We start from the raw sequence: 25981 nt of genomic DNA on the forward strand, positions 1-25981 counted from the left end.
TTAATTATATTGTTAGAATGCTTTTGCTAATTCTATGTCAAGTAATTTGTCATTTGATGATACATGTGTGCCTTATTTGTTTGTGTACAATTGCTCGATAATAATTAAAAAATACAAAAATTAAAAATAATGGGTAAATTATAATATTCTAACATACCATTTTCTAAAACTATTTTACTAGCCTTCCTGTAACGATGTTTGATATATAATTACTACATGCATTTCAAGTATTTAATTATAATTATAGTTCGTCAGCTGGTAAATAAAATTAATGTCTCGCTGACAGTCGCAATGCATGCTGCTTCCACATGCTTAAAAATATCCTTACAAAATTAATGCCAACAACTAAGTTTTTTTTTTTTTACATGACGGGTAAGTTGTTAGTCAATGTGTTATACAGCAAAACAAAAACAAAACAAAACAAAAACACAACAACTACAAAAAAGCTTCACTGCAGCAAACTCTCGCGCATGCGTATTAACAAGCGGAAATGAATCGGAAGTGACGTTTATTTTTCGCTCTCCTGTTTCCGAGACGTTCAGGGTCTGCTGTTGACGGACGTGCTCCCACCGACACCAGCCGCGTCTGCATGTCGCTGCCGACGCCGACGCGGACGCCGATCATTGCCACTCGCCTGCCACCGTCCACGAATGAAGGTAAACTCTCACTGGTGGAATTTGTCGCTTAATGGCGCCATGTTGTCGACGTCGTCCTGGTGCCTTGTACATGTACAGCACTCACATGTCGGCCGGTAAAATCGCCTGTGTTGCTCTTTCATGGCAGACTGGCTGACTTTGTTTTACAACTTAAAAATGTCCCGGTTACTCCTAAGTGCTTTATTCGACATGGTTTTTTTTTTTTTCCTACTCGTATAAATAAAGTCGCTTGCCAGGCTCGAGGGCGTGGCCATACCTGCCTTGCTAGGTGAGTGACAGCTGGTGGTCACGTGGAGGGCAGCTATGTTTGGATCTTCCTACGCATGCGCATACGCGTGCATGCATGCCTCAGCTGTTGCCCCAGCTGATAGACACGCTGCATAGTTTCCATTAGCGCTTCCTTTTTTTTTTTTTTACTTTCTTTTTTCTTTGCTGCCTCTTATCCAAATAACTCTTAAAGGTGTGTGTCAACAGGTTATGTAAGACTTTGTGCAAACTTGTCACCTCCAGCTAACCTTATAGCTTCTGCAGCTACGTGATCACATGCGTGACTAACTCTGTAACCACGTGGCGTTATGTTATTTTTGTTGACGTTCCGAAAACATGGAAAAGACAGCATGTTGTGTTTTGTTGGTTAAATTGTTAGTTTGACTAACTGGCTCACAGAAGATGTGGAGAACTGGATTCACTGGATCGAGGGCTGGACTGACCGTCGGGTACAGTGGTGAAATGCCCGCTGGGCCTGCTGTTCTGGAGCAGCTTTGATGTCATTTTTTGGTTGTTTTTCCTTCCAGTGGACTGACCCACAATTAAGACAGAGCGGCTGATTTATCCACTTACAACGTAGACAGTAAACTAAACCAATATACATGTAGTATCCTACAAAACCTCATCAACTTCTTCCTTTAAATGGATATATATATATATATATATATATATATATATATATATATATATATATATATATATATTATGACCATGACCAAACCCAGAAAACAGGTAATCCATGATTGGTCATTACCTACTTCCTCAGCACAGATGATGTCATCTTCAGTCAACAGCAAATGGAAAATTAGTTTTTAAAGGTGTTAATTGTACATGAAAAGTAATGTTATCACATTAATTCTGGACAAAATCTCAACGTTTTACTGCTGAAAATGGCTCAAGGAGTCAAATCGCTTTAGAAGTGATGGCCTCTTGGTCCGACTTCAATAATGACAGTACATTGAGCCAATCAGGATAATGTATAATTTAAGTGTTAATATCGACCGATAAATCGGTCTAGTCCTAATTATTACAACTTGACAAACTGGACTGTACCCTGTTTTTTTATGGTGGAGTTGACAAAAATTAAAGTGGAAAAAAAAATAATGCCATGTTTTTATTGATTTATGTGTTTGCTAGCAGGCTATGAAGTTTTCTTTTTCTTTTTTTAGTACCGAGTATGACATATATCTACGAAAGGGATTGTACCATTTTTCATTCTAGAGTTGGCTAACAAAATTGGAGAAATTTGCTTAGTGACGTTTTTGTTAATTGTTGTTGTTGACAGATGGGAAGTAAGCTACCCGGTTTTTATGTGATCCTATTTACAGCACCCCGATTTATTCTTAATGAATTCTGTGAAAATGTCTTGTTTTGTTTTAATTAACAGTTTGAGCGGTATGCCAAAGGACAAATATGATCCTCCAGATCCTCGCCGATGTTACACCATCATGTCAGCCGAGGAGGCGGCTAACGGGAAGAAGTCTCAGTGGGCCGAGCTAGAGATATCCGGTTAGTAACACTGACGGCGCCGCCGATGATGAACCGTCATATAGCGAGGGAAAAAAACAACAACAACACACTAATAGGGATGCTCGATTATGACAAAAATATTCACCATGATTATTTTGATAATAATTGAAATCACTATTAGAACGATCATTTATTTTTTGATACAAAACAAGAAAATGTTTAAATGTAAAAAATATTTAGACAAAATAAAAAACTTTGAAACACTATAATTATGCAAATTTGTTTTGGACGAAAATTTGTTATAAAAAAATAAAAAGGCGCAAATTTATCAATTTAACTCAAAATTGTGATTAATCTTTTTTTGACAATTATGCTGATTTTATAATTGTGGGGTGTAAAAATTGAAATTGTAATTGAATTTCTTTTAATTAGCACAGCCCTAACATACAATCGATATGTGCGAAGAATATTTCAAGGTTCAATGCAATTTGTTTGTCAGGGCGAGTGCGGAGTCTGAGCAGCTCGCTGTGGACGCTGACGCACCTGACGGCGCTCCACATCAACGACAACAACCTGATGCGTATCCCCCCCGACATCGCCAAGCTGCCCATGCTGGTCTACCTGAACCTGTCGTCCAATAAGCTCCGCAGCCTGCCCGCAGAGCTGGGCAATATGGTCGCTCTCAGGTAGGACGCGCGAGTTTCAGCAAGTTTAGGGTCATTTTGGACGACAACTTAAAAAAAGGGTCCTTTAAAGGAACACGACACTGATGTGCGCTCATAGAAAAAAAAATGGCACTTGATGTACAAACACAATGACCAAAATGTACGTGCACATCTATACGCATGCAGCCCAATTCATAGTCAGAAAATATAAAGATCGTACCAATATTTTGGATTTTATGGACTTTGTTAAGCCTTCCTCCTTTTGTTTATTAAGTGAACGGGACGAATGAGAATACTCACAGGAAAATCTAATTTATGGAGGATTGGAACATGAAATTTGGTCGTCATGTGTATCATGAGTGGACACACAAAAATGCCTCAAGATGCCATCCCAGAAAATACACAGCAAGTCTACTGTTTTTCCTAGAAGTGACATTTTTAGGGGTGTGCCAAAAAAATCGAGTATCATAAGAATCGCAATCCTCATTTAGTACGATTCAGAATGGATTCTAAATGTCCCAAAATTGATTTCATTTAAATGATTTGATACCGTCTTAGTGTCTTGCCCCCTCGTTTGTGTGTGCCTTTATTGGTAGTGCCGTTCATGTTGTACACGGTTTGGCCACTTAGGGGGGCAGTGTGGTTCCGCGCGTTCTGATAAACCGTTAAGTTGAAGCCACATTAGAGAGTAGAAGGAAAAAGTCACGAGCAAGTTATTTCAATGAAAGTCGTTTTTTTTGCAGCGTAGAAAGAGCATATGCCGGTGAGTAATGTTAAGATTCTTCTCAGTAAACATTCCTGAAGCGTTTTGTATAAATGGCTGTTCTTTTGAGTGATAAGAGTGCCGCGAGTAGCGCGCTCATTAGCATTAGCGACCATTCTTTGCGCATCTATAAATTGAAGCCGAAATCGTTGTCAATCAAATCATTTTGAATCAAAAATCATTCTGAATTGAAAATCGATTCTGAATTGAAAATCGATTCTGAATCGAACCGCGGACCCAAAAATTGGAATCAAATGGAATTGTGAGACAGTCAAAGATTCCCACCCCTCGTTATTTTGTCATTTCCAATGGTCAAACACCTTCTAGACAGAAAATTCTGCTCCGGATCCCTTTTTTCCCCTCAATTTTATTTCAAACATGTGTGTGTATATATATGTAAAAAAACAAACTGGTTATAAAAGTGCAAAAACAAAATACACAAAACCTATAAAACAACAAACGCAACGAAAGCAACATAAGAAAGTTTGACAGTGTTTCACCCAATCATGAGCTACACATTCATGTTGGAAAAAGAGTAGGAGGAAGTCTAAAAGTATCGGGTCCTACCCCTTTAACATCCGTTACTCAATAAATAGTAGGAATGTGTAGTAAACAAACAAAAAACTGATAGTATACAATATATCTTGATTATTAATAACAAAGGTTATTCTGGTAATTATTAATAGTGAAGACATTGAACAGTGTGCCTTATGCATATATGTCATACTTTTACAGATACATTTATATTTTTTCCTTATCAATAGCACTAATAATAATAATCAATAATAATAATAACATCAACCATTGTTAGGTTTCATTGAAAAGCACTTCTTCTTCCCTATACTTTTCAAAAATGTTGATTTTATATTTCCTTTTGGAACTGCTCTATGTTTGGACATTGTTGTTCTCGAATACTTTCTTGAAGTTAGGAATTCCCCTCGAACCATAACCTGCCTGTCTCTCTGAAAACCGACCTGACTCGTCTGCATTGCGTTTTTGTTATCTTGATTATTTTTACTGTATTTGCAATATATACTGTATTAATGAACTCTTCTGTCACTTTGTGATTGTTTGGGTTTGCAAAATCAATATTGTAGTCATCACAAATGAACACATCTTTTTTTTTTTTTTTTTTTTGTGTAAATTATTTCCATCCAGCTTTGAAATAACTGACATAAACCATTTCTCTTTTTTTCCATGATTTTCCTATTGTGACACATTCCAACACATTATCCACCACCAATGTCATCCTTTCTGCTACCTTAAATTTAAATTTCTTATCCACATTATGTATTATAAATGGTAGACATTAAGCCCGAAAAGACTCAGACAGGGTTTTCGCAGGTCATTAAAAGTTATCATGGAATTCCGTAAAATTGAAGACTTAAACGACATTAAGAAGCATTAAATGCAATGTCGAGAGGCGTTACAAATTGAAATACAATTGTTGTTAATGCTTTAAGCAAACTTCACCAAAAGAGTCACAAAAATGCAATTTAGCAATAATGGACTAAATGTGATTTTTTTTTTTTTTTTTTAAAGTCGCGCAATCGACGAAATTGTGGTGGTGAAGTTTCACGCTATTTTGATGGCTTTGAAGTATCCTTCAAAGGAAAATCCTACAAATCCTACAAATGTCAGCTAAAAACAAAACAAAGACCTCAGTTGTTGTTGTTTTTGTTTAAATTTCAGGGAGCTGCTTTTAAACAACAACCTTTTACGAGTTTTGCCTTTTGAACTTGGGAAGCTTTTCCAGTTACAAACGTTGGGACTGAAAGGTCAGTCAGTCGACCGAGCGATTTGCATTCTCACTTGGGCCTGAAAAGTCATCTTTGATCTGTGGCGGTTGTTGATGTTGTTGCAGGAAACCCCCTGTCACAAGACATCCTCAACTTGTACCAAGAGCCCGACGGAACACGGAAGCTTTTAAACTACATGCTTGACAATCTAGCCGGTAAATGCAAATAAAACATTTATTTGTACTTTTTTCCCCTCCTCAAACGACATGTAACAATTTCAATACAACCAACACAATGTTCAATTAGAAAATGTAATTATAAAAAAAAAAATATATATATATATATATCTGTGATCATTATAATAAAATGACCCATAAAGAACTATTCACCATTTTGGATGAAAGGTACAGACTCTCAAAACTGTAAAAAAAAAAAAAAAAAAAAAAAAAGTTGACTGGTGCCATTACTTTGCTTTAATGAACCAAACTGATGACAATCTTCAAAAATCAAACGTAAACAAATGAAGAGCAAAAACTTGCAATAGAACAATGAATAGATGTGATTACTTTGTCTTAATCAACCAAAGTTCCAAGTATTAATGAATTGCTTGCCTTCGAAAAGCAAACTCTTAAAACAGGTGATGGAAAAAGAAATATATTTTCATCACTGTTTGAATTAGGGCGGTGTAATTTACCGAAATTCAATTTCAATTATTACACTCCACAGAGTCGGCATAATAGTAAACAAAAAGAACAGATTATTAATACTAATTTTGAGTTTTTAACATATATATATTTGCATTTTTTATTTTAAAATGACTCATTTAATCAAACTTACATAATTACTGTATAGTGTTTCAAATAACTTTATTTGTCTTAATATTTTTAAATGTTTAAACATTTTCTTGTTTTTTACCCCCAAAATAATCGTTTGAGTAATTTTGATTTCAATTATTACCAAAATAATGGTGATGATTATTTTTTCCCATAATGGAGCAGCCCTAGTTGAAATGAAGAGCTAATAAGACTTGCACCCGCACCAAGCAGGAAGCTCAATGTTGTACTTTGTCTCAATAAACCGTGGTGACAACAACATTGAAAAATGCACTTCAAATTTTAAGCACATGATTCTACTAGTTAACACTTTTTTGCAAGAATGGAGACTGCTAGGTTGAATATCGTTATTGGGTTTTAATGAACAAAAGGTGGCAAAACCTTTTAAAAAAAAAAAAACGTGTTTGTAAACTGATTGCCTGAAATGTTTTAAGCAGGTGATGAACAAAAGTATATTTTCACTGCGAGAGCAAACATTCACAATATTGCCAAGTTTGCAAATTTGAGCGGCGTTATTTTATTTTAATAATCAAAGGAGCCAGTGAGATTTATTTTCACTTTATTGGATGAAAAACCAAGACTGACAAGAGTGTCAAGAACACTTGATACTTTGTTGTACTAAAGAAAAGGAACGTTGTCGGCCTTCAAAAGCGTTGCGAGATTTTATTTTCGCAGCGCTTCGTTCTTGCCCTGTCGACACATTTGTTGACTTCTGAGGCGCGACGAGCTCGTCCTGTCCTGCCTAATCAGCCGCTGTGTTTGCAGTGCATCCAGAGCAGCTCCCCCAGAGGCCGTGGATCACCCTGCAGGAGCGCGACCAGTCGCTCCCCTCAGGTTGGCCGTTTTCGCCGCTCAAAAGCCGCACGTGTTGGTTGCCGTCGCGGTGACGGCGCCGTCTATCCGCCCCTTTTCCCCGCCGTAGCCGCCTTCACCGTCATGTGCTACAACGTGCTGTGCGACAAGTACGCCACGCGGCAGCTGTACGGCTACTGCCCCTCGTGGGCCCTCGGCTGGGAGTACCGCAAGAAAGGCATCATGGAGGAGATCAACAGCTGCGACGCCGACGTCGTCAGCCTGCAGGTGAGACCCTTGGCCAGATTGTCGCTAGCCAAACCAGCAGCACTTGAGGAAGCACGTATCAGATTTATTGCAGTCAATCAGCTATTGGAAAAAAAAGTCACAAAAATACGAGAGTAAATATGTATTTCGAAAGAATTTTATGTAATATTAAACCTAAAAAAAAAAAGAAGTCAGTTGTATGTTATTGAGGTGAAAAAATGTGTGTGTGTTTGGGAGGGGGAAAAAAGTTGTAATAGAAATTTAAAAAAAAACATGTGAAGAGTTAAGATGTGACATTAAGAGATAAAAGTTGTAATAAAATAAAATAAAAACAAGTTGGATTTTTTTTTAATTATTTTGAAGTATATTTTTTAGGAAAAAATGTTAGAAGTTAAAATGTAGTTGTATATTTGAAGGGAAAAAATTATATTAAAAATAAAAAGTTGTGAAGCTACTTTAGTAAAGTTGCGACATTAAAAAATTACACTTGCAAGTTACCAAAAATATGACAAACTTAGAGTAAAAACAAAAAAATAACAAGAAAATGTTAGAATATTGCAATAAAGAAATCATAAATTTACAAGAATTAAGTTGTTTCGACAAAAGAAAGTTGTAATATTAGAAGGAAAAACATATGCAGTTACAAGTTAAAAAGTTGTAATATTAAGAAATAAAAGCCATAATTTATGACAAAGAACTGTTGATCTTACACAAGAATAAGTCATAATGTTGCAATATTTTACAAACTAAGTTGTAAAGATACTAGAAAAAAAAGGCATTTTTGTGAATGAAGTCCAAGTTTAATGTTTTATAATATGAAAAAAAGTTATATGATTCAATTTAAAGGTTTTGAGAACAATTTTAATTTTAGAAGAAGAAATGATGAACCTACTAAAATAAAGTTGTGATCTAAAAAATAAAAGTTGTAATTTACAAAAAAGTAGCCTGTGCTAAAAATTGTAATTGTAATTGTCTTGTGTGTCCAGGAGGTGGAGACGGAGCAGTACTACGCCTTCTTCCTGGAGACGCTAAAGTCGCGAGGCTACGACGGCTACTTTTGCCCCAAATCACGAGCCAAGCTGGTGTCGGAACAGGAGAGGAAGCACGTGGACGGCTGCGCCATCTTCTTCAAGACGGACAAGTGAGGGCTCCCTCCCTGCCCCCCGCCCCGCCCCGTCCCGTCCCGCGTCGTCCCGTCCCGCGTCGTCACGCTGGCTTGTTTTTGTTTAGTTGAAACGCTGGATGTGCGCAGGTTCACTTTGGTCCAGAAACACACGGTGGAGTTCAACCAGGTGGCCATGGCAAACTCCGAGGGCTCCGAGGTGATGCTCAACAGGGTGATGACGAAGGACAACATCGGCGTGGCCGTGCTGCTGGAGGTCAACAAGGACTTGTACTCCGGAGGTCAGAAGGACCGTTGTTACTTTTGTTTTAACGAATCAACACGACGAAAGCAAGTTTGATGTTGTTTACGTTTAGGCGCGAAGACGGCGCCGGAGAGGCCTCTGGTGCTGGTGGCCAACGCCCACATGCACTGGGACCCCGAGTACTCCGACGTCAAGCTGATCCAGACCGTCATGTTCCTGTCGGAGCTCAAGAGCATCGGCGAGAGGGCGACGGGCGAGTCGGACGCGTCCTCCATCCCCATCGTGCTGTGCGCTGACCTCAACTCGCTGCCCGACTCTGGTACGGACGCCGTCGAGCTCAATTTGGCAGACTCTCCGTTGCGGCGTTTCTTAAAGTTGTACGAAAAAAGCCGTTTCAGAACAAGAGCCAGAGGTGGCAAATCCAGGTCCAGTTAAAAGTCTGAATCTTGCCACAGTTTGGCTTTAGCCCATGATGCTAGCTAGTTAGCTCCCTAAAAATGTAAAGCAGCACCAATGAGAGCTAGTTAGCTAGCTAGCACCTGGTGCTAAAACCAAACTGTGGCAGGGATTTGACTTTCTGCACCTGGATTTGCCACCTCTGACAAGAGCTAAGATGTATTTTTGCCCAAAAGAAATCATGTTATCACGAGATGAACACGTTGTAAATGTATATGCATATAGGAACACCTTTTTTAGGGTGGAGTGTCTTCAAGTAAAGAACAAATACGCATTTCTTAGAAAACAGTCGTAATATTGCCCAAAAAAAATTGTTGGATTAATACAATATTTAAAGAAGTATAAAATTACAAGAATTCAAAAATAAAGTAATATTTCTTTGTAAAGCTTCCACGATAAAGTTGGAACATTGATTGAGAATAAAATGTTATCTTTTTTTAGAAAAATGTAAAGTTATGTGATTTAAAGGATTAAAAAATAAATTCTGAATACAGTATTAAAAAAATATATAGTTATGTTAAAAAAGATGGAAAATTGCAAAGAATAAATTAAAATCTGAAAATAAAGTCGCATGTTTTCCAGGAGAGATTTTTTGTTTGTTTTTAATGTCATTATGCTGAGAAAATAAAATTTCCAGTTACCCAAATATAAAGTCATATTATTAAGAGAAAAAAATATGTATGTTTTTTAAGCAAAGAGGTTTAAATTTACCAAGAATAAAATTGTATTTTTGGAGAAAGGAGTTGTAAATTCAAGAAAATCAGATTTTATTTAAGAATAATATTGTTTTATTACGTTTGTGGTAAACGTAGTTTGGCTTTAGCCCATGATGCTAGCTAGTTAGCTCCCTAAAAGGTAAAGCAGCACCAATGAGAGCTAGTTAGCTAGCTAGCACCTGGGGCTAAAGCCAAACCGTGGCAGGGATTTGACTTTCTGGACCTGGATTTGCCACCTCTGACAAGAGCTAAGATGTATTTTTGCCCAAAAGAAATCATGTTATCAAGAGATGAACACGTTGTAAATGTATATGCATATAGGAACACCTTTTTTAGGGTGGAGTGTCTTCAAGTAAAGAACAAATACGCATTTCTTAGAAAACAGTCGTAATATTGCCCAAAAAAAATGTTGGATTAATACAATATTTAAAGAAGTATAAAATTACAAGAATTGAAAAATAAAGTAATATTTCTTTGTAAAGCTACCACGATAAAGTTGGAACATTGATTGAGAATAAAATGTTATCTTTTTTAGAAAAATGTAAAGTTATGTGATTTAAAGGATTAAAAAATAAATTCTGAATACAGTATTAAAAAAATGCATAGTTATGTTAAAAAAGATGGAAAATTGCAAAGAATAAATTAAAATCTGAAAATAAAGTCGCATGTTTTCCAGGAGAGATTTTTTGTTTGTTTGTTTTTAATGTCATTATGCTGAGAAAATAAAATTACCAGTTACCCAAATATAAAGTCATATTTTTAAGAGAAAAAATATGTATATTTTTTAAGCAAAGAGGTTTAAATTTACCAAGAATAAAATTGTATTTTTGGAGAAAGGAGTTATAAATTCAAGAAAATCAGATTTTATTTAAGAATAATATTGTTTTATTACGTTTGTGGTAAACGTAGTTTGGCTTTAGCCCATGATGCTAGCTTGTTAGCTCCCTAAAAATGTAAAGCAGCACCAATGGGAGCTAGTTAGCTAGCTAGCACCTGGGGCTAAAGCCAAACTGTGGCAGGGATTTGACTTTCTGCACCTGGATTTGCCACCTCTGACAAGAGCTAAGATGTATTTTTGCCCAAAAGAAATCATGTTATCATGAGATGAACACGTTGTATATGTATATAGAAACACCTTTTTTAGGGTGGAGTGTCTTCAAGTAAAGAACAAATACGCATTTCTTAGAAAACAGTCGTAATATTGCCCAAAAAAATGTTGGATTAATACAATATTTAAAGAAGTATAAAATTACAAGAATTAAAAAATAAAGTAATATTTCTTTGTAAAGCTACCACGATAAAGTTGTAACATTGATAATAAAAAGTCATCATTTTTGATAAAGTGGTCGTGAAGTTGAGAGAATAAAATTTTATCTTTTTTAGAAAAATGTAAAGTTATGTGATTTAAAGGATTTTTTAAAAAAAAAAAAGTAATCTGAATACAGTATTAAAAATATATATATTTATGTTATAAAAGATGGAAAATTGCAAAGAATAAATTAAAATCTGAAAATAAAGTCTTCCAGGAGAGATTGTAAAACTTTTTTGTTTGTTTGTTTTTAATGTCATTATGCTGAGAAAATAAAATTACCAGTTACCCAAATATAAAGTCATATTATTAAGAGAAAAAAATATGTATGTTTTTTAAGCAAAGAGGTTTAAATTTACCAAGAATAAAATTGTATTTTTGGAGAAAGGAGTTGTAAATTCAAGAAAATCAGATTTTATTTAAGAATAATATTGTTTTATTACGTTTGTGGTATGGCACTTTTGTATGGAGTTAAAATCGTGCCAAAACCCCACAAACGCACAAAACGGGATTCACGCCACTCCCAGCAAATCACAAACAAACTCGGCGTGTTTTGCAAATACAAAACAATTATTCTCAAACTAATGCATTTTGTTTTGCACATAAGAACTGTAACTATGAAACCAACACATCCTGCTTCAGAAACAAATGCAGCATGTTTTACACATGCAAAGAAACTTCTTCAATTACAAAAAAATATCTTTCAAGTACAAACTAAAATCTTTCGCGTACAAAAAAATATTTCAAGTACAAAAACAAATCGTTCAAGTATGGAAAAGAAGATATAGCTCAAGTGCAAAATTAATCCTTCACATACAAAAAAAAGCAATTCTGTAACTACGGATAACAGTCACATGACTTTTGGCATAATCTTCCCACTGTCACGTAACTTAATAATATTCCACCGAGGAGGTCCTCAAACTTTACAACAGGGGGCGCTGTTGAATCAGTTTAAGGCAGCCACAACTTCCCCTCCCATCTTTTTTCAAGTCCGCCAAGTCAACAGGAGGACTGAGTAAATCACGTTTTGCGTGTTTGTGGGGTTTTGGCATGATTTCAACTCCATACTTTTGCGGCAAACTGTGTGTTTGAACGGTGCTAATGTTTTTTTTTGGGGGTGGGGGGGCGGGTGGCGCAGGCGTGGTGGAGTACCTGAGCAACGGCGGCGTGGCTGACAACCACAAAGATTTCAAAGAGCTGCGCTACAACGACTGCCTCAGCAACTTCAGCTGCAGCAACGGCGCCGGCAGTAGCAACGGCAACGGCAGCGGCAACGGCGCCGCCGGCAACGGCGCCGCCGGCAACGGCGGTGGCAGTGTCACGCACAGCTTCCAGCTCAAGAGCGCCTACGACAGCCACGTCATGCCTTGCACAAACTACACGTACGACTTCAAGGTAACCTGCGTCGTCGGGCTTCACATTTGCAAGTCGGTGGCAAAGATGAGCAGTTTTGCGTTTTAGCTTTTTTTTTTTTTGCAACACTTATATTATATATGTTTTATATTTATGTTGCAAACATGACCAGCTAAATATAGAAATGTAAATAAAATTCTAAGTATAAATATAGATCAGGGTGAAAATTAACAGACCGAAATTGTCACTTAAAAGGTTGTCGGAGCAGGAAACGGATTCAGATTTTCTTTCTCCCCAGGGTGTGATCGACTACATCTTCTTCTCACGCACGCACATGAGCGCCTTGGGTGTGCTGGGCCCGCTGGACGCCCGCTGGCTGTCTGACAACAACCTGACGGGCTGCCCGCACCCCCACGTGCCCTCGGACCACTTCTCCCTGCTGGCCCAGCTGGAGTTGCGACCCCCGCCGCCGCCGCCCTCCTCCTCCACGTCGCCGCCGCCGCCGCCGCGCCAGCTCAACGGCCTCCACCTGCCCCCCGTCCACAGGTAGTGCTGCCTAAAGAAGTGGAAGATAAGGCCTTTATTTTTTTAACCCCCCCCCCCCTTCCCCCCGCCTCAAAAGACCTTGTACAGTTTCATATCAAGACGTCTTCTAAGGGGAAGTCATTTGCCTGATGTTGCACACTGAAATTTTTTGATTTTGATTTTTCCTCCCCTTCATAGCAGTTCAAAACCAAATGTTGCCACAGTGACCTCAGTAATATTTTTGAAACGCTGTAAAAATGCTGTTTGCCTTTACCACGCGACACAGATCATAGTTTGTAAACCCGACTTTTTTTTAAATAAAACACTACAGTTAAAAAAAAAACGCTAACCAAAGTGTAAAAATGAGCAATAATGTTGTGAGTGGTTATAAAAAGTCTGCAACCCCCTTTTTAAATGCCAGGTTTTTGTGATGGGAAAAAATGAGACCAAGGTACCGTAAATTATTTCAACACTTTATTTTTTACCCCCTATTACTATTAATGTGGCCTGTGCTAATCTATTTTTTTTTTTAATCTACAGAAGTACTCTCCCCACACTTGTGCAATCACTTCCCCTCTTAAAAATATATTTTAGGGCATTTGTACAGGGGTGTGTAGACTTATTATAGCCATTGTAAAAAGTTACAGAAATCAAGCCCCCCCCAAAAAAAGAAAAATATCAGAACATTAAGACAGTTTTCATTGAGACAGAAGAAATTACACAAACAAAAAATTAAAATTTTTGAGAGTAAAGTCTTAATATTATGAGAATAGTCTTTTTTTTTAATATGGTACGTGAATAAAATTGTATTATGAATTGTAATTGTACAAGAGTATAGCTGGATATTTTTGATGAAGAAGTCAAAGTTACAAAGAAAGGCGGAATAGTACAAGAACAAGGTTGCAATGTTTTTTTTTCTGGAAAAAGGTATACTGTTACTGGGAAAAGAAAGTCATAAAGTTGCGAGTTAAGAGTTAAGTCTTCATATTACAAGAATAAACCCATCAAATTACAAGAATAAAGTTATGATTATACAAGAAAAAAAGCCTTAATGTTATGGGACAACAAGTTGTAACATAACCAGAAATATAATATTACAAGGAAAAAAGACAAATTGTTATAAGAATAGATGCGTTTTTGTTGTTTGTAATCTGCAAATTTCATTCTTAGAAAATCCGTTTTTCTTGTAAAATTCCACCTTTTTTCCCCCCAAAGAAAATCGCTTTTTCTAAAAAATTAAATGAACAATCTTATAATATTTTGACTTGATTGTGATAGTTATATAGGGTACATGTTTTCTTTTCAGTGTGGCCCTAATATTCTTTCGTTCTGTTATTCATGACGGTTCTCGAATGTGTCATTTCAAATTGCATTGTTGTCACTTTAAGCCAAATGTGAAGTATTAACTAAGTTGCATTTAAAGACAGAATATTGGATGGAATATTTTAACGCTGACATCTTCAACATAGTAAACTACGGAACCTGAGTCTTGACGGCACTTCAAAATGTTTTTGTTTATTTGTAATAATAGGAATAAAACACCACTGCCATTTTGACAATGCCTAATTTTGGGAAGTATTTGACATGTTTCCACACAATATTTTCAACAAGGCACTGAATATGTTCACATGTTATTTTCTTGTTGGAATAACATCGAAATACAACCAACAGGCAAATATTTTTTTTAAAGAAAAAAATGTGGAATATAAAATAAACGTGTGACTGTACTTGGTCAATAAAGTTATATGCCTGTTGTTTGTCTTTTTTTCTCTTTTTTATGTAAATGATTCATGCATAATGAAATGTCATTACTGTGGTTTATTTTATGTACTGTGCAGTATTCATTTTGTTTGACAAGAGGAGATGGTGGGCGGTACCAATTGTTTGATTGGTTGTTTCCTACTTTCCGAACTCTTACGTCAAGTGTCAAAACTGACGGACAAGTATTGCATTCATAACAATTATGACAACAAAATGAACAATGTTTGGAAAAGTCTACTCCAAGGTATTAAATATCGATCGTGCTTACTTCTTAGTAATAAAAGTTACACGTAGTTTGGTGTCAGCTCCCGAACGGAACCATGTTGCATATTCATGTTTCACCCGGACCACTTCCGGCTTCACCAAGATGGCGACATGCACGCGTACCTTATGGAAAGGTCAGCTATGTTTTGTCTTTGTTTCCTCTTTTACAATCTGCATTTTATTACTAGTTGTGTGTATGCGTTGGAACAATGTAGATTAGCACTTTTGAGGTCATCGGCGCTTTGTTTGTTAGTTTAAATTGTTTAAATTGTCCCCGTAGCCTGGTAGCAAGCCTGCTGTTTCTCTTGAACTTGGTAGCCAAAGCTACAAAATCTTTCGATTAGCTTCGTTTTTACAACCTGAATCTTATTTTTTTAGTGGCATTGATGTGCTATGGAAATATATGTAAGCACCTTTTAAGCTTATTAACGCTATTTTTCTTATAAATGGTCGTTGTAGCCTGGTGGCAAGACCTATTTTTCTCAGTGCTTTATTTGTGGTTTATAGTTTAAATATGATTAGTTGTGGCATATGTATTATAACATTTTAAATGTGCACGTTTTATGTTTTCATTTGCATGTTTGTTGTTGAGTTTTTGCCTCTGAAGTGAAACTGATTGCCAGGATGTTTACAATAGTTATGGTGCATTTACATTTTGTCCGCTATCAATCTTTTGTTTTTGTTTTTTTCTACCTTGCAGTTGTTACAGGGTGTCGACGGCAGCTCCGAAGTTGCGGCGTTTCATCATCCTCTCCTGCTTTTCCCTCCAACAACATTCCCATGAGAACTTTTGCTGCCTTCAAGTGAGTTCTCAATTGACCATTTTGCCCACTTTTATTTACATTTTTTTTTTAAGGAACAGTGAAGCCCTGTTGCAAACCCAACCACGATTTGGTCAAAATACATAATATAGATCTTATCTGTAAACCAATAGACCTTTAGATAGTTTTACAACCATTCCCCTCAATTCAACGAAGTTGCTTGGCACAAGATATCCCAAGATGGTGCTAAAGCAATACTTTTGGTAATTTTTTCCCCAGTGAATAATGATGACCCCCCCCCCCCCCCCCCCCCCCACAATAGATGCTGAACCACAAACGCGGATGTTCACTGTGTTCCTTAGCTCCTGTTCTCACTCATATAAAGCCGCTGTGAGAAATTGTGTGTGCGGGGGGGGGGACGACCTCAGTTCCTAAAACTAGTCACGAAGCAATACAATAATTTAACATTGGAAATTTAAATGTTCGACCACGCAGTTTAATTTTGTCAAGCAAACGTCCACTAGCTTGACGCTAACCATTCACGTGAAACCGCTTACTGAAGCTTCTTAACACAATTGTGGCAGCAACACACAAAAAAAGCAATTTGCTTAAAAATCTATTGGCTTTTTTCCCCCTGAGGGCTAAGAAGAAGGTGAAGAACGAAGAGGCAGCAGCGCCGGAGGTGAAGAAAGTGAAGAAAGTGAAGAAGGTGGTGGATGACGCGGGCAGACACAAGCCCTTCGGGAAGACGGCGTGGGAGCCCGTGGATGACGTCTACGTATTGCGGTACTACCCCAGGACCGTCTATAGTGCCGGCGACGCCGTAGAACTGCTCAAGAGCTTCCGGGCGTTGGACTTCACGGCGCATGACCAGCCCGTCTACGTGGATCTCAAGCTGGACATGAAACTGGAGAAGAAGGTGAGCACGGGTCTACTTTCACTGCTTGATACTTTTCGGTCTGGCAACAAAAAGGGTTTGAATTAATCGGAGGTTCTGGGAAATTCTGTGATTACACCGAAGCTCAATTTAGATAAAATTTTAACGCACAAAGGTCGTCGCTGCTTTGGTTGTAAGAACTTGTCATTTGTGGTTCCAGGAAATAACATTTCTTTCATTTGTGGTTCCAGGAAATAACATTTCTTTCATTTGTGGTTCCAGGAAATAACATTTCTTAACAGTTCTTGGTCCTTTTCAAAGTACTAACAAGACCCGTTGGCCCAAAAACTAAATTTAGACGGTCCTCCCCGCGGTCGAAACACATAACGCTACTCCCGAGGGTAAAATTCCTGCCGTGAAAATGTTTGACTTGAGCGCGTCGCCGTTTTTTTGTTTCTCTACTTCCAGAAAAAGATCGAGCCGTTTGTCAACACGGTGAATCTTCCGCATCTTTTCAAGACTGATGCAAACAAAGTTTTGGTTTTTACTGAGGTCAGCTCTTTTTCTCCCAATATTTCCAATGAAATACTTTTTATTTTTTATTTTTATTTTTTAATAATTGATGATATTTTAATGATTTAAAATGTCTAACAAAGCAAATGTGTGTTTTTACGACAGGATGCTCATCAAGCGCAAATGGCTCAGGAGGGCGGGGCTGCGTTTGTCGGTGGCACGGAGCTCATTCAACAGGTGACGTTAAGAGGCGTTAAAATTCCATCTTCAACGAGGGCATGTCACAGAAAAAATTAGATTTTTAATGGTTTGGATACAAATAGCGGCTGCTGCCTGCCCATCAGGGGAAATATTGCAAATACAAGTCGATTTTTTTTTCTGAGCTGACCACACAGACAAAACTGTAACGCTCAAAACATGACCAAAAATAACAACCTTTTTTTTAGGAAGCAACCGAAATAAATATTTGGACGAAAACATTGGAACATTTGTAATTATAAAAGACATAAAATAAGTATTCAAAAAATATTAAATTGAAAAAATACAAAATATAATTCAAAAAGATTAATCGAAAGGAGGAAAAACTGAGACAAAATAATAAGACATTAAATAGAAATAGAAATGAAATATCAGAAAAGGCAACATTATTAGCTGAAAACGAAGAATTTTGAACCCAAAAAAGTCGACAACAAACAATACTTACAATGTCAAAATCTGTTACACATTTTATTTTGAAAAATACAATTAGGGAAAACAATTCAAATGAAAAATAATAATAGTGAAAAATAGAAAATAATAAAACATTTGAAAAAACAAGTGGCATATTTGAGATAAAACTGAATCAAAATAACAAAAACAATAGACAAAATATTTACCAAAAATATTCATTGAAAAATACATAATTTTAGGGGAAAATATTAGATGGATTTTTACTTGGGGATAATTGGAAGAATACAGATTAGATGCTGAGAAATACAAAAATATTATGAAGGACAAAAATGTTAGAAATATATTGGATAAAAAATACACAAATGTAGCATATATATATACACAAACACACAAAAATATGAGAAAATTTTGTTTTGCCAAAGAAATACTAAAAACAAATATTTGACAAAAATAGAATATTTGAAAACAACTTCTGAAAATATTATGAAAGAAATGTGATGGTTAAGTGCAAACATATTTGACGAGCAATTACAAATATTGTGACAAAAAAAGATTAAAAACACAGATGAAAAATACACACACACACACACAAAAAATCCCAATATTTTTCATGACAAATGCCCAAAAACTGTTATTTGTTTTTTCAGATTTTAGACGACGAGGTGGTGGCCGACTTCTACGTGGCCGTGCCAGAAATGGTGCCGAAACTTGCGCCGCTGAAAAACAAACTCCGGAAGAAGTTTCCCAAGAACAAGAGAGGTGCACTGAAACTTCCTTCTTGATAACAAAACAAAATCAAATCCAAATAACATTTCTAACATGCTTTGCGGCGGTTTTTTCTCTTCAGGCTCGGTCGGCATCAACATTCCCAAAATGCTGTCGCTGTTCCAGATGGGCCACGAGTACGCGGTGGAGAGCGAGTGCTTCGTCAGGACGCAGGTGGCCACGGTACGACGCCGCCGCCGCCGTGACCGACGCTCGTACCGCTCAAGTAGGCGGAGCTTCATTGCCATTTATTCCGCTTTGCCGACAGCTGGACTTTCCCACTCAGCACATCCTCGACAACCTGCGAAGCGTCCTCGCCGACGTGCGCTCACATCGGCCCGCCGACATGGGTAACAAAAGATAATCCAGCTGCTTTTCGGGGGGGTCAACGTGACCTCGCTATCAATGAAAAAGTGGTCAAACAAAAATGGCGTCGGTGAAGCAAAAAAAAAAAAAGGAAGTTAACCTTTTTTGTGTTGGATTTAACCGACCCCATTTTAAATCAACATTTACTAACATTTGTTTTGCTTGAATGCAATGGACAATGGGCTTTGGCCACCAGGGGGCAGTATGTTTTATTTATTTATATTAAACAGTAATGTAATACATACATAAGGTCAGGAGTGACTAAGCTCAGTAACTCAACTCAACTTTATTTATAGAGCATTTTAAAAACAACCATAGCTACATACAAAGTCAAGTAAAAAAAAAATAATAAAAGAAACAGACCTATGGTATAAAAACAAGACGGATGAAACAAATTAATAAACATAAAAACTGCTGCAATCATATGAGCCGAAAAGTGAGCTACTTCCTGGGCTGGTTGCCAGCCTATTTGACATTAATTACACCAAATGGTAGTAAGATAAAATAGAAAAAAATACAATTAAAATAATATTGTACAATACAAAGAAAGACACTGTGATACAAAATATCAGAATATCGCATGATGTAAAAAATATACAAATGATTAGAAAAAGTATGTACAAAATAATTGTAAAAAAGACACTGTAAATACACAATATTGGGACATTTTTTTGGAATCTATTTTACAAAAAGATCAGAATTTTACAGGTTTTTTTTTTTTCCTATTGCCATTTTTCAGGGCCTTTTATTGAGCGCGCCATCGTGTGCAGTCGCACCAGTGAAGCTCTGTGGTTCAACAGTGAAAACCTTCTAGCAAAAACACCTGAAGACGACAACCACCAATAATATCCTCCCTTGTATATAATGTACTTATTATTATTATTATTTTCAACAATAAACATGATCACACAAGTTCAATGCAATCGGCTGTCATCAGATTCATCTCACTTTAATTGCAAAGTAAGTTTATCCACTTTTACAAACACCTTCCCTTGTATATATATATTGTACTTATTAATAATCAACATTTTGGGACTCATAAAAGTGGCGTCTCCAGTGTCCTAGCACGTTTGGCCACCAGGTGGCAGTATTGCTCCGACGTGAAGATGTGATTTACTTGTTGCTGCAAAAATAAGAAACTTGAAGCTTCTCTGTCATGTTTTAATTATTGACAAGTTTTTAATAGAAAAAAAATGCAATACCTCTAATATTGAGGCAAAGTTATTTTTAATGAAACATTGAAAGAGTTGGTAATTATATACAAGAACACTATTAATTCAATGATGTTCAAATGTATAGATAAATACCGTGACTATATACAGAAACATTCACGTTTGGGGGGGGGGGTGCGACAAAAATGTTAGCATAATGTGTTTTCCTACTTACTACCTATTTTGTATTTTTCAGAATACATTTCCTTTGTGGGCCATAATTGTGGTTTGGCATCCGCAGATTCGCCTCGTCATGGATTTTTTTTTCTTTTTTTACAAAAGTGTTAAAAGATGCATTATTTTTTGAGTGTATATATTTATATATATATATATATATATTTTTTTTTCTATTCTGACATGAAATCAATTATTTGCTGATTTTTGCTATTCGCGGCAAAAAAAAAAAAAAGTCACGGGCCAGCGGGGGTCCACTGCAATAATAGTACGGAAGCGTTTAACCCTGCAGCAGGTGTGCCGAATGAGGTGACCGGTGAGTGTCATTAATTGCTCACTTTGTAGGTTACTTGCGGTCTCCAGAGGCCAGAACAGCTGATTTGGGGGGAGGGGGGGGGGGTTGAGTAGGTAAAGTGCAGCGCGCTTCCTTGGGGGAGGTATTCCCTGGAGGAGGTGCCAAGTTTGCAGGACGGTGCAGCCTACTCGTCATGTGCACGAGCTTCACATTTTTCTCCCCCCCCTGGAGTGCGCGTAAAGGGAGGGGCGGAGCTGCACTCCCCCACTTGCAGGCTCCCTCGGACCTCGCCAGTTTTCCTGGCCGGAGCGCGGACGCTGCGCTCGCTCGGGGAAAAGGGAAACATTCCGCAACCTACCGGTGGACTTTTTTTCTCCCCCCACCAGCTTCTTCTTTTCGCCGCCCTGCGGGACGAGCGCGCGCGCCTGCTGGTGGCGCGGTGGAAACGAGCCCCCCTGAGCCCCCTTTCGCCGGCACCGGCTCCAACAAGACGACTCCCGGGACTGCGTTGGGATTACAAGCCGCGACCCGCGACCATGGCGGCTCGCTGGATGGTGCTCGGCGTCCTGGCCGCAGTCCTGGCCGTGACACACGGTGGGTATTTTTATTTTTTATTTTGTATCCAGCTGGCGCTTGTGAAGTGGGTCAGGGTGGGAGGCAGCCGCCCCCCCCCCCCCCCCCAGGAGACTTTTTTCGGCATTTTAGTGCACCCTGGGGGAGGTCACTCGCTAACTTTACACCTGCTCGCTCGTATAATGGAAATGTGGCAGCGTTTTTTTTTTTGAGTTGTGAATGAATGTCGATTGAAGACGCGTACTTGAATGTTTTTGTTTGCTTTAATTGCATGACAGAACAAACTTGGGAAGCAAAATGTTGCATGGAAAGTAATTGCAAAACTATTGGACAACATTTGCAGGGGGGGAGGGGGAGGGGGAGGGGGGGGGGCAAAATCAAATGCAATAGAAGAAATGCAAAAGTACATGAAAAAAGATAATTAATCTCCTCCAACAAAAAGGCATTTTTAATTTATTTAATTTTTGATTGCATATGTAAGAACAGAATAATTAAGGCCACTCGCCAAATTTACAACTGCTTACTTGGAATATAGAAAAAACATTTGAGCTGAATTGAATTTTGAGAACGAGAAGTGTAAATGAACTCCATTGATGTCATTCTCAATTTTTATGGCTGCGATAAAGCCTGGCGGATTTGATACCTTGGCGATGAAGGATTTTCAGAAATTATTGTTTTCTTTCCATGCAGACTTTTTGATGAAACACTTTTATCGCCAATTCAAGAGATATTTGACTCAATTAGCCATTTGCAGCAATATAAAAGTTAATATTTGTCTAGAATAAATTAAATAACTTCATTCTTTTTTTTATACCTTTTTAAAAACACATTTTGCCACTTTGTTGACTGAAAATCCGTAGGTTTCCATCCACCCAAATTAAATTAAAAAATAAAGCCGATTGGAAACGCTAGAAATTCGAAAAAGGGCCCAAAATTTTACGCTTAGCGGGAGTGGATTTTGAAGCGAAAAAAGGAAAATGCAAATTTTGTTTTTTGCGAATAACCGCTGCCATCTGGCAAGACCAGATACACGTCGCACGTCCAAAGCAATGTCGAACGATTACGTAAGGTATGTTTGGGTGGACGATGAAACGGAAATCTTTTGGGAATTAAATAAAGAAGCGAATATTAATGCTATTTTAGATGCAAAACGGCAAAGAAACGTTACGGTTTATCAAAAATCACAAATGCAAATCTCACACATCATCGCACGGCGCAGTCGCTTCCTGGTCTTCTTCTTCTTTGAAATTACTGGTGGATCACATCTCTGTGGTGTATAGCGCCACCTACAGCGGCGGAGTATTCACAAAAGAAGAACCGATGGAAACCTGACTCATGACATCACAGGTGATTGGAGCTCAGGTAACAACCAATCACGGCTCACCCGTCTTCTGGGTGTGGTCGTGGGAAATTGGCGAACTGAGCCGTGGTTGGTCGTTACCCGAGCACTCGATTTCGATAGACCGGTTTTCATCTGAAAGGTATGCCTTCGAGGAAAAAAAAAAAACAGAAAGCGTTAGCAGCCCAATGTCGTTCTCAGTTGCGGAGGAATGCAAGCAAAAGATGAATTTTCCTTACTCGAGGGTGAAAATATGGCACGAAAGTTGGTGAAACGCATCATGCGTAAACCGATGCAAACTAAAGCTCATCAAGAGAGAAGAGACCCAAAAAAAAAAAAAAGTACACCAAAACGACACAAACATGTGCAATTCAAATTGTGAAAAGTGCACACAAATGTAAAAAACGGACAAATTCTGGGCATATTAATTCAGAACTCAACCGCTGGCCATAATCATCACCGATGTTCCACAAACTACATTTTATTCTTCTCACCTTAAACACACACAAAAGCAAGAAAGAAGATTATTACAGTCGGTCAAAAAAAAAAAGAAGAAGAAGAAGACGACAAATGAAAGATTGGATCTGCTAACGAGTCATGTTTTAAATACGAGTTCGCATTTTGGAAAACTGCCGCAACAAAGTGGATTGATGACAATCATGTCAAGTCATTTGATCCAAAATTGATCCCGGCAATTGAAACGACACTTTGGCAATCTCTGCTTCGACGCGCTCTCAAAGGATTCCACTCCCGTCAAATTGTGCTTCACGAACCGTGGCATGAAATCAAATCGAATCTGGATTTGAGCGAGATGTGCACACGCGTCAGAATGTGAATGCTGGATTGCAGACTTGAATGTTAAACCAAATCGAATTCAGATCGGATCCAGATTTCACGTTGAGTGCCAATAAAGTTGAAACGTTGCCAATCCCGTTCTCATCTCAGTTCGACCTCATTTGTTACGCGGAGGCAGCGTCGGTGGCTGTGACGGGAAACCAAATTCCAACCAGATTCAAATCCAGATTTGATCAAGAAATTCAGATTGTGCGTTTGGACCCAATGTAATGTAAAATTGTACAATTTTAACTTAAATGTAAAATTAAATTTAACATGTTCACACATTGCTGTCGTATGTCATCGGATTTTGCATGCAGAATCACTTTGGTGTCATGTCTAAACATCCAGTATAATCCAGATTTGATCCGGATTGTACACGGGCGAGCAAGTGAAATTTTACAAGCACAATTTTAACACCCACATTATCTCTGTCTAATCTCATCAGATTAGTGTTGAATTTATTGTATTTATATTGGATTTGAATATTTTAAGAAATGCTTGAAATTGAATCTTAATCCCCCAAATTGCTTGCGGGTCCGAGAACGAGATGTCGGAGGCGGGACATCGGCGGGCCGCGAACGAGGTCACGATCTCACCCACCGTGTGCTGTAAATTTGACCTGTGTGATAATCCCAATCCTGCATGTACATAATCCCCGCGTATGGAAACATGACCCAGATGTGCACTGATGCTAATGTTCCCTCTCGTTCTCTGTGTTTGTGCGTGCGTGTGCGTGTGCGTGTGCAGGAGCGTGCGTCTCCGAGGGAGTCGTCCACCCGGTAGGTTTCATCTTCCTCTTTCCTTATTTTCATTCCTGCCGGGATTGAGACGGCCAATATCTGTGTGTTAAAAAAGAAACTGCTCATAAATTATTCATGAGACTTGGTGCGGGATCAGGAAGTCGATGGAAAAAAAAAAATTTAAAAAAAAAAAAGAAGGAAAAAATTAAAAAAAAAAACGAAAAAGAAAAAAAAAGGAAGTCGATGAGCGTACCGGACGAGCTCATTGGCCGAGTGTCATTTAGAATGCGTGCAATTTAGTGCTTGATCACTTCAGCCCCAACTTGCTGTTCTGCTGCTTGAGCTGCTCTGATTGGCCAGAAACCAGGAAGTGCGTCATATGTGGTTGTCAAACTTGACCAGACATGATGTTTATAATCAATACATACGATTGATGTTCGAACAGCTGTTTTGTGTCGCTGTTGGTCAAGAGTTGCGGTTCTTTGTTAACCCTGTAAAAAAAAAGCCCGAAGCATGAAATATATGAGAGAAAATTCGGATTCTTTGTAAAAGAGACAATGAACGAGTCAGCACTTTTCTTCTCGCGCTTCTAACTTTTGTGAACAGCTGTGAAATTTGCACAAAACATCGTTCGTGTCTTGCAAAACAACCCGTAATCGAAGTGTAAAAGGGGGTCTAAAGAGACGTTCCCGGGGGGGGCAGTCCCGCCCCCTTTTCGCACCTCCCCCTCCTTTGCCGTGTAATTAAAGGCGGAAACGGCGGGACGTGACATACCTGCGACCGAACGCTTCCCGATGCTTTTTCAAGGGGATCGTTTGTTGTGGCCAACATGTTCAGTCAATGCCTTTTTTTGTTTCAAGGTGTTTTTTTTTTCTGGAAGGGGGGTGGGACGGGGGGGGGGGGTGTTGAAGGGATGCAGTTGGGATGTCCCAGCGTGTCCCGACATGGTCCAAAAGGCCGTTCGAGAGTTCAAAGAGAAGAAGCCTTTTTTTTTCTTTTTTTTTTCTTTACCCCCGCGGCGGTCCTGAAAGTGCGGACGGGAACAAAAAAACGTGGAGATGAAAGTCGTGGAACATCACAGGATGCTTTGGAATATTGAGAGGAGGAAACGCAGATGTTCGCGGCAGCCATTACTTTGCATTCAGACGGATCCGCTGACATTTGCGCAAAAAATGTCAGCCACTTCCTGATGAATGTCGATGCGAGCCGAGCCGAGTCCTCGGAAGATCATAAACGACAAACTGAAACGCGGGCGACGTTCGCCGTCGTGTAAAGTGAATTCACAGATTTTGTTTCCAAACACGTCTTTGAAGATCAAAAGTGTCAAGACTGACAAATATGGAGCGCTGAATTGCGGCGAACGTGATTTTCAGTTATTTTGCCAGCGGACGGTTATCATGTAAAAAAAAGATTTAATTAGTAACAGGAACTACTTTAGTCATCTGCGGTTCTTTCAAAGGGTTCTTCTGGCGTTTTTGAGTTCCTCCTCGCCACTTCCGTCAGGCGATATCGCGAATATTTATGAACTGTGAGCTTGCGAAAGCCTCGACACTCTTTTGTGATGAAGCGCTACACAAATAAACTTGAGTTGACGAGCAACGCAACCGTCACATAAACGCACGTTTCTTGCGCCACGTTTGTTATGATGTTACTTCACG

At 38.4% G+C, this 25981-nt stretch overlaps 3 protein-coding genes across 3 annotated transcripts in view; all 3 read left to right on the forward strand.

The window, feature by feature from the left end:
• The first annotated feature begins 532 nt into the window (after positions 1 to 532).
• cnot6l (CCR4-NOT transcription complex, subunit 6-like) lies at positions 533 to 14932 on the forward strand. Its single transcript, XM_086076624.1, has 12 exons — positions 533 to 656; positions 2311 to 2432; positions 2893 to 3079; positions 5514 to 5599; positions 5686 to 5775; positions 7159 to 7227; positions 7316 to 7473; positions 8439 to 8593; positions 8705 to 8856; positions 8932 to 9138; positions 12439 to 12695; positions 12952 to 14932. Exons 2-12 carry the CDS (start codon positions 2321 to 2323, stop codon positions 13201 to 13203), a joined length of 1725 nt encoding a protein of 574 aa, XP_085932750.1. The 5' UTR covers positions 533 to 656; positions 2311 to 2320; the 3' UTR covers positions 13204 to 14932.
• A 357-nt stretch (positions 14933 to 15289) lies between these two features.
• mrpl1 (mitochondrial ribosomal protein L1) lies at positions 15290 to 20077 on the forward strand. The gene is made up of 9 exons (XM_086076625.1): positions 15290 to 15337; positions 15904 to 16006; positions 16604 to 16883; positions 17310 to 17393; positions 17520 to 17591; positions 18671 to 18782; positions 18871 to 18971; positions 19057 to 19138; positions 19894 to 20077. Exons 1-9 carry the CDS (start codon positions 15307 to 15309, stop codon positions 19998 to 20000), a joined length of 972 nt encoding a protein of 323 aa, XP_085932751.1. The 5' UTR covers positions 15290 to 15306; the 3' UTR covers positions 20001 to 20077.
• A 1015-nt stretch (positions 20078 to 21092) lies between these two features.
• fras1 (Fraser extracellular matrix complex subunit 1) overlaps positions 21093 to 25981 on the forward strand; it is a 149073-nt gene continuing 144184 nt past the window's right edge. Inside the window, exons 1-2 of the mRNA XM_086076384.1 lie at positions 21093 to 21428; positions 24331 to 24362. Of these exons, the coding sequence (XP_085932510.1) occupies positions 21371 to 21428; positions 24331 to 24362 (90 nt within the window). The 5' untranslated portion in view covers positions 21093 to 21370. The remainder of the gene's footprint in view (positions 21429 to 24330; positions 24363 to 25981) is intronic.

This window comes from Leptonotus elevatus, chromosome 5 (assembly GCF_054856555.1).
Source record: "Leptonotus elevatus isolate MCC_2025b chromosome 5, RoL_Lele_1.0, whole genome shotgun sequence".
Taxonomy (NCBI): Eukaryota; Metazoa; Chordata; class Actinopteri; order Syngnathiformes; family Syngnathidae; genus Leptonotus; species Leptonotus elevatus.

Excerpts from the sequence above, each read along its gene's own strand:
- mrpl1 (XM_086076625.1), top strand. The coding sequence starts at position 15,307 with ATGGCGACATGCACGCGTACCTTATGGAAAG. Across the intron at positions 17,592-18,670 it reads GCACGGAGCTCATTCAACAG|ATTTTAGACGACGAGGTGGT; the intron begins GTGACGTTAAGA and ends TTGTTTTTTCAG. Across the intron at positions 19,139-19,893 it reads ACATCGGCCCGCCGACATGG|GGCCTTTTATTGAGCGCGCC; the intron begins GTAACAAAAGAT and ends GCCATTTTTCAG.
- cnot6l (XM_086076624.1), top strand. The coding sequence starts at position 2,321 with ATGCCAAAGGACAAATATGATCCTCCAGATCCTCGCCGATGTTACACC. Across the intron at positions 7,474-8,438 it reads CCGACGTCGTCAGCCTGCAG|GAGGTGGAGACGGAGCAGTA; the intron begins GTGAGACCCTTG and ends TTGTGTGTCCAG. Across the intron at positions 9,139-12,438 it reads CAACTCGCTGCCCGACTCTG|GCGTGGTGGAGTACCTGAGC; the intron begins GTACGGACGCCG and ends CGGGTGGCGCAG.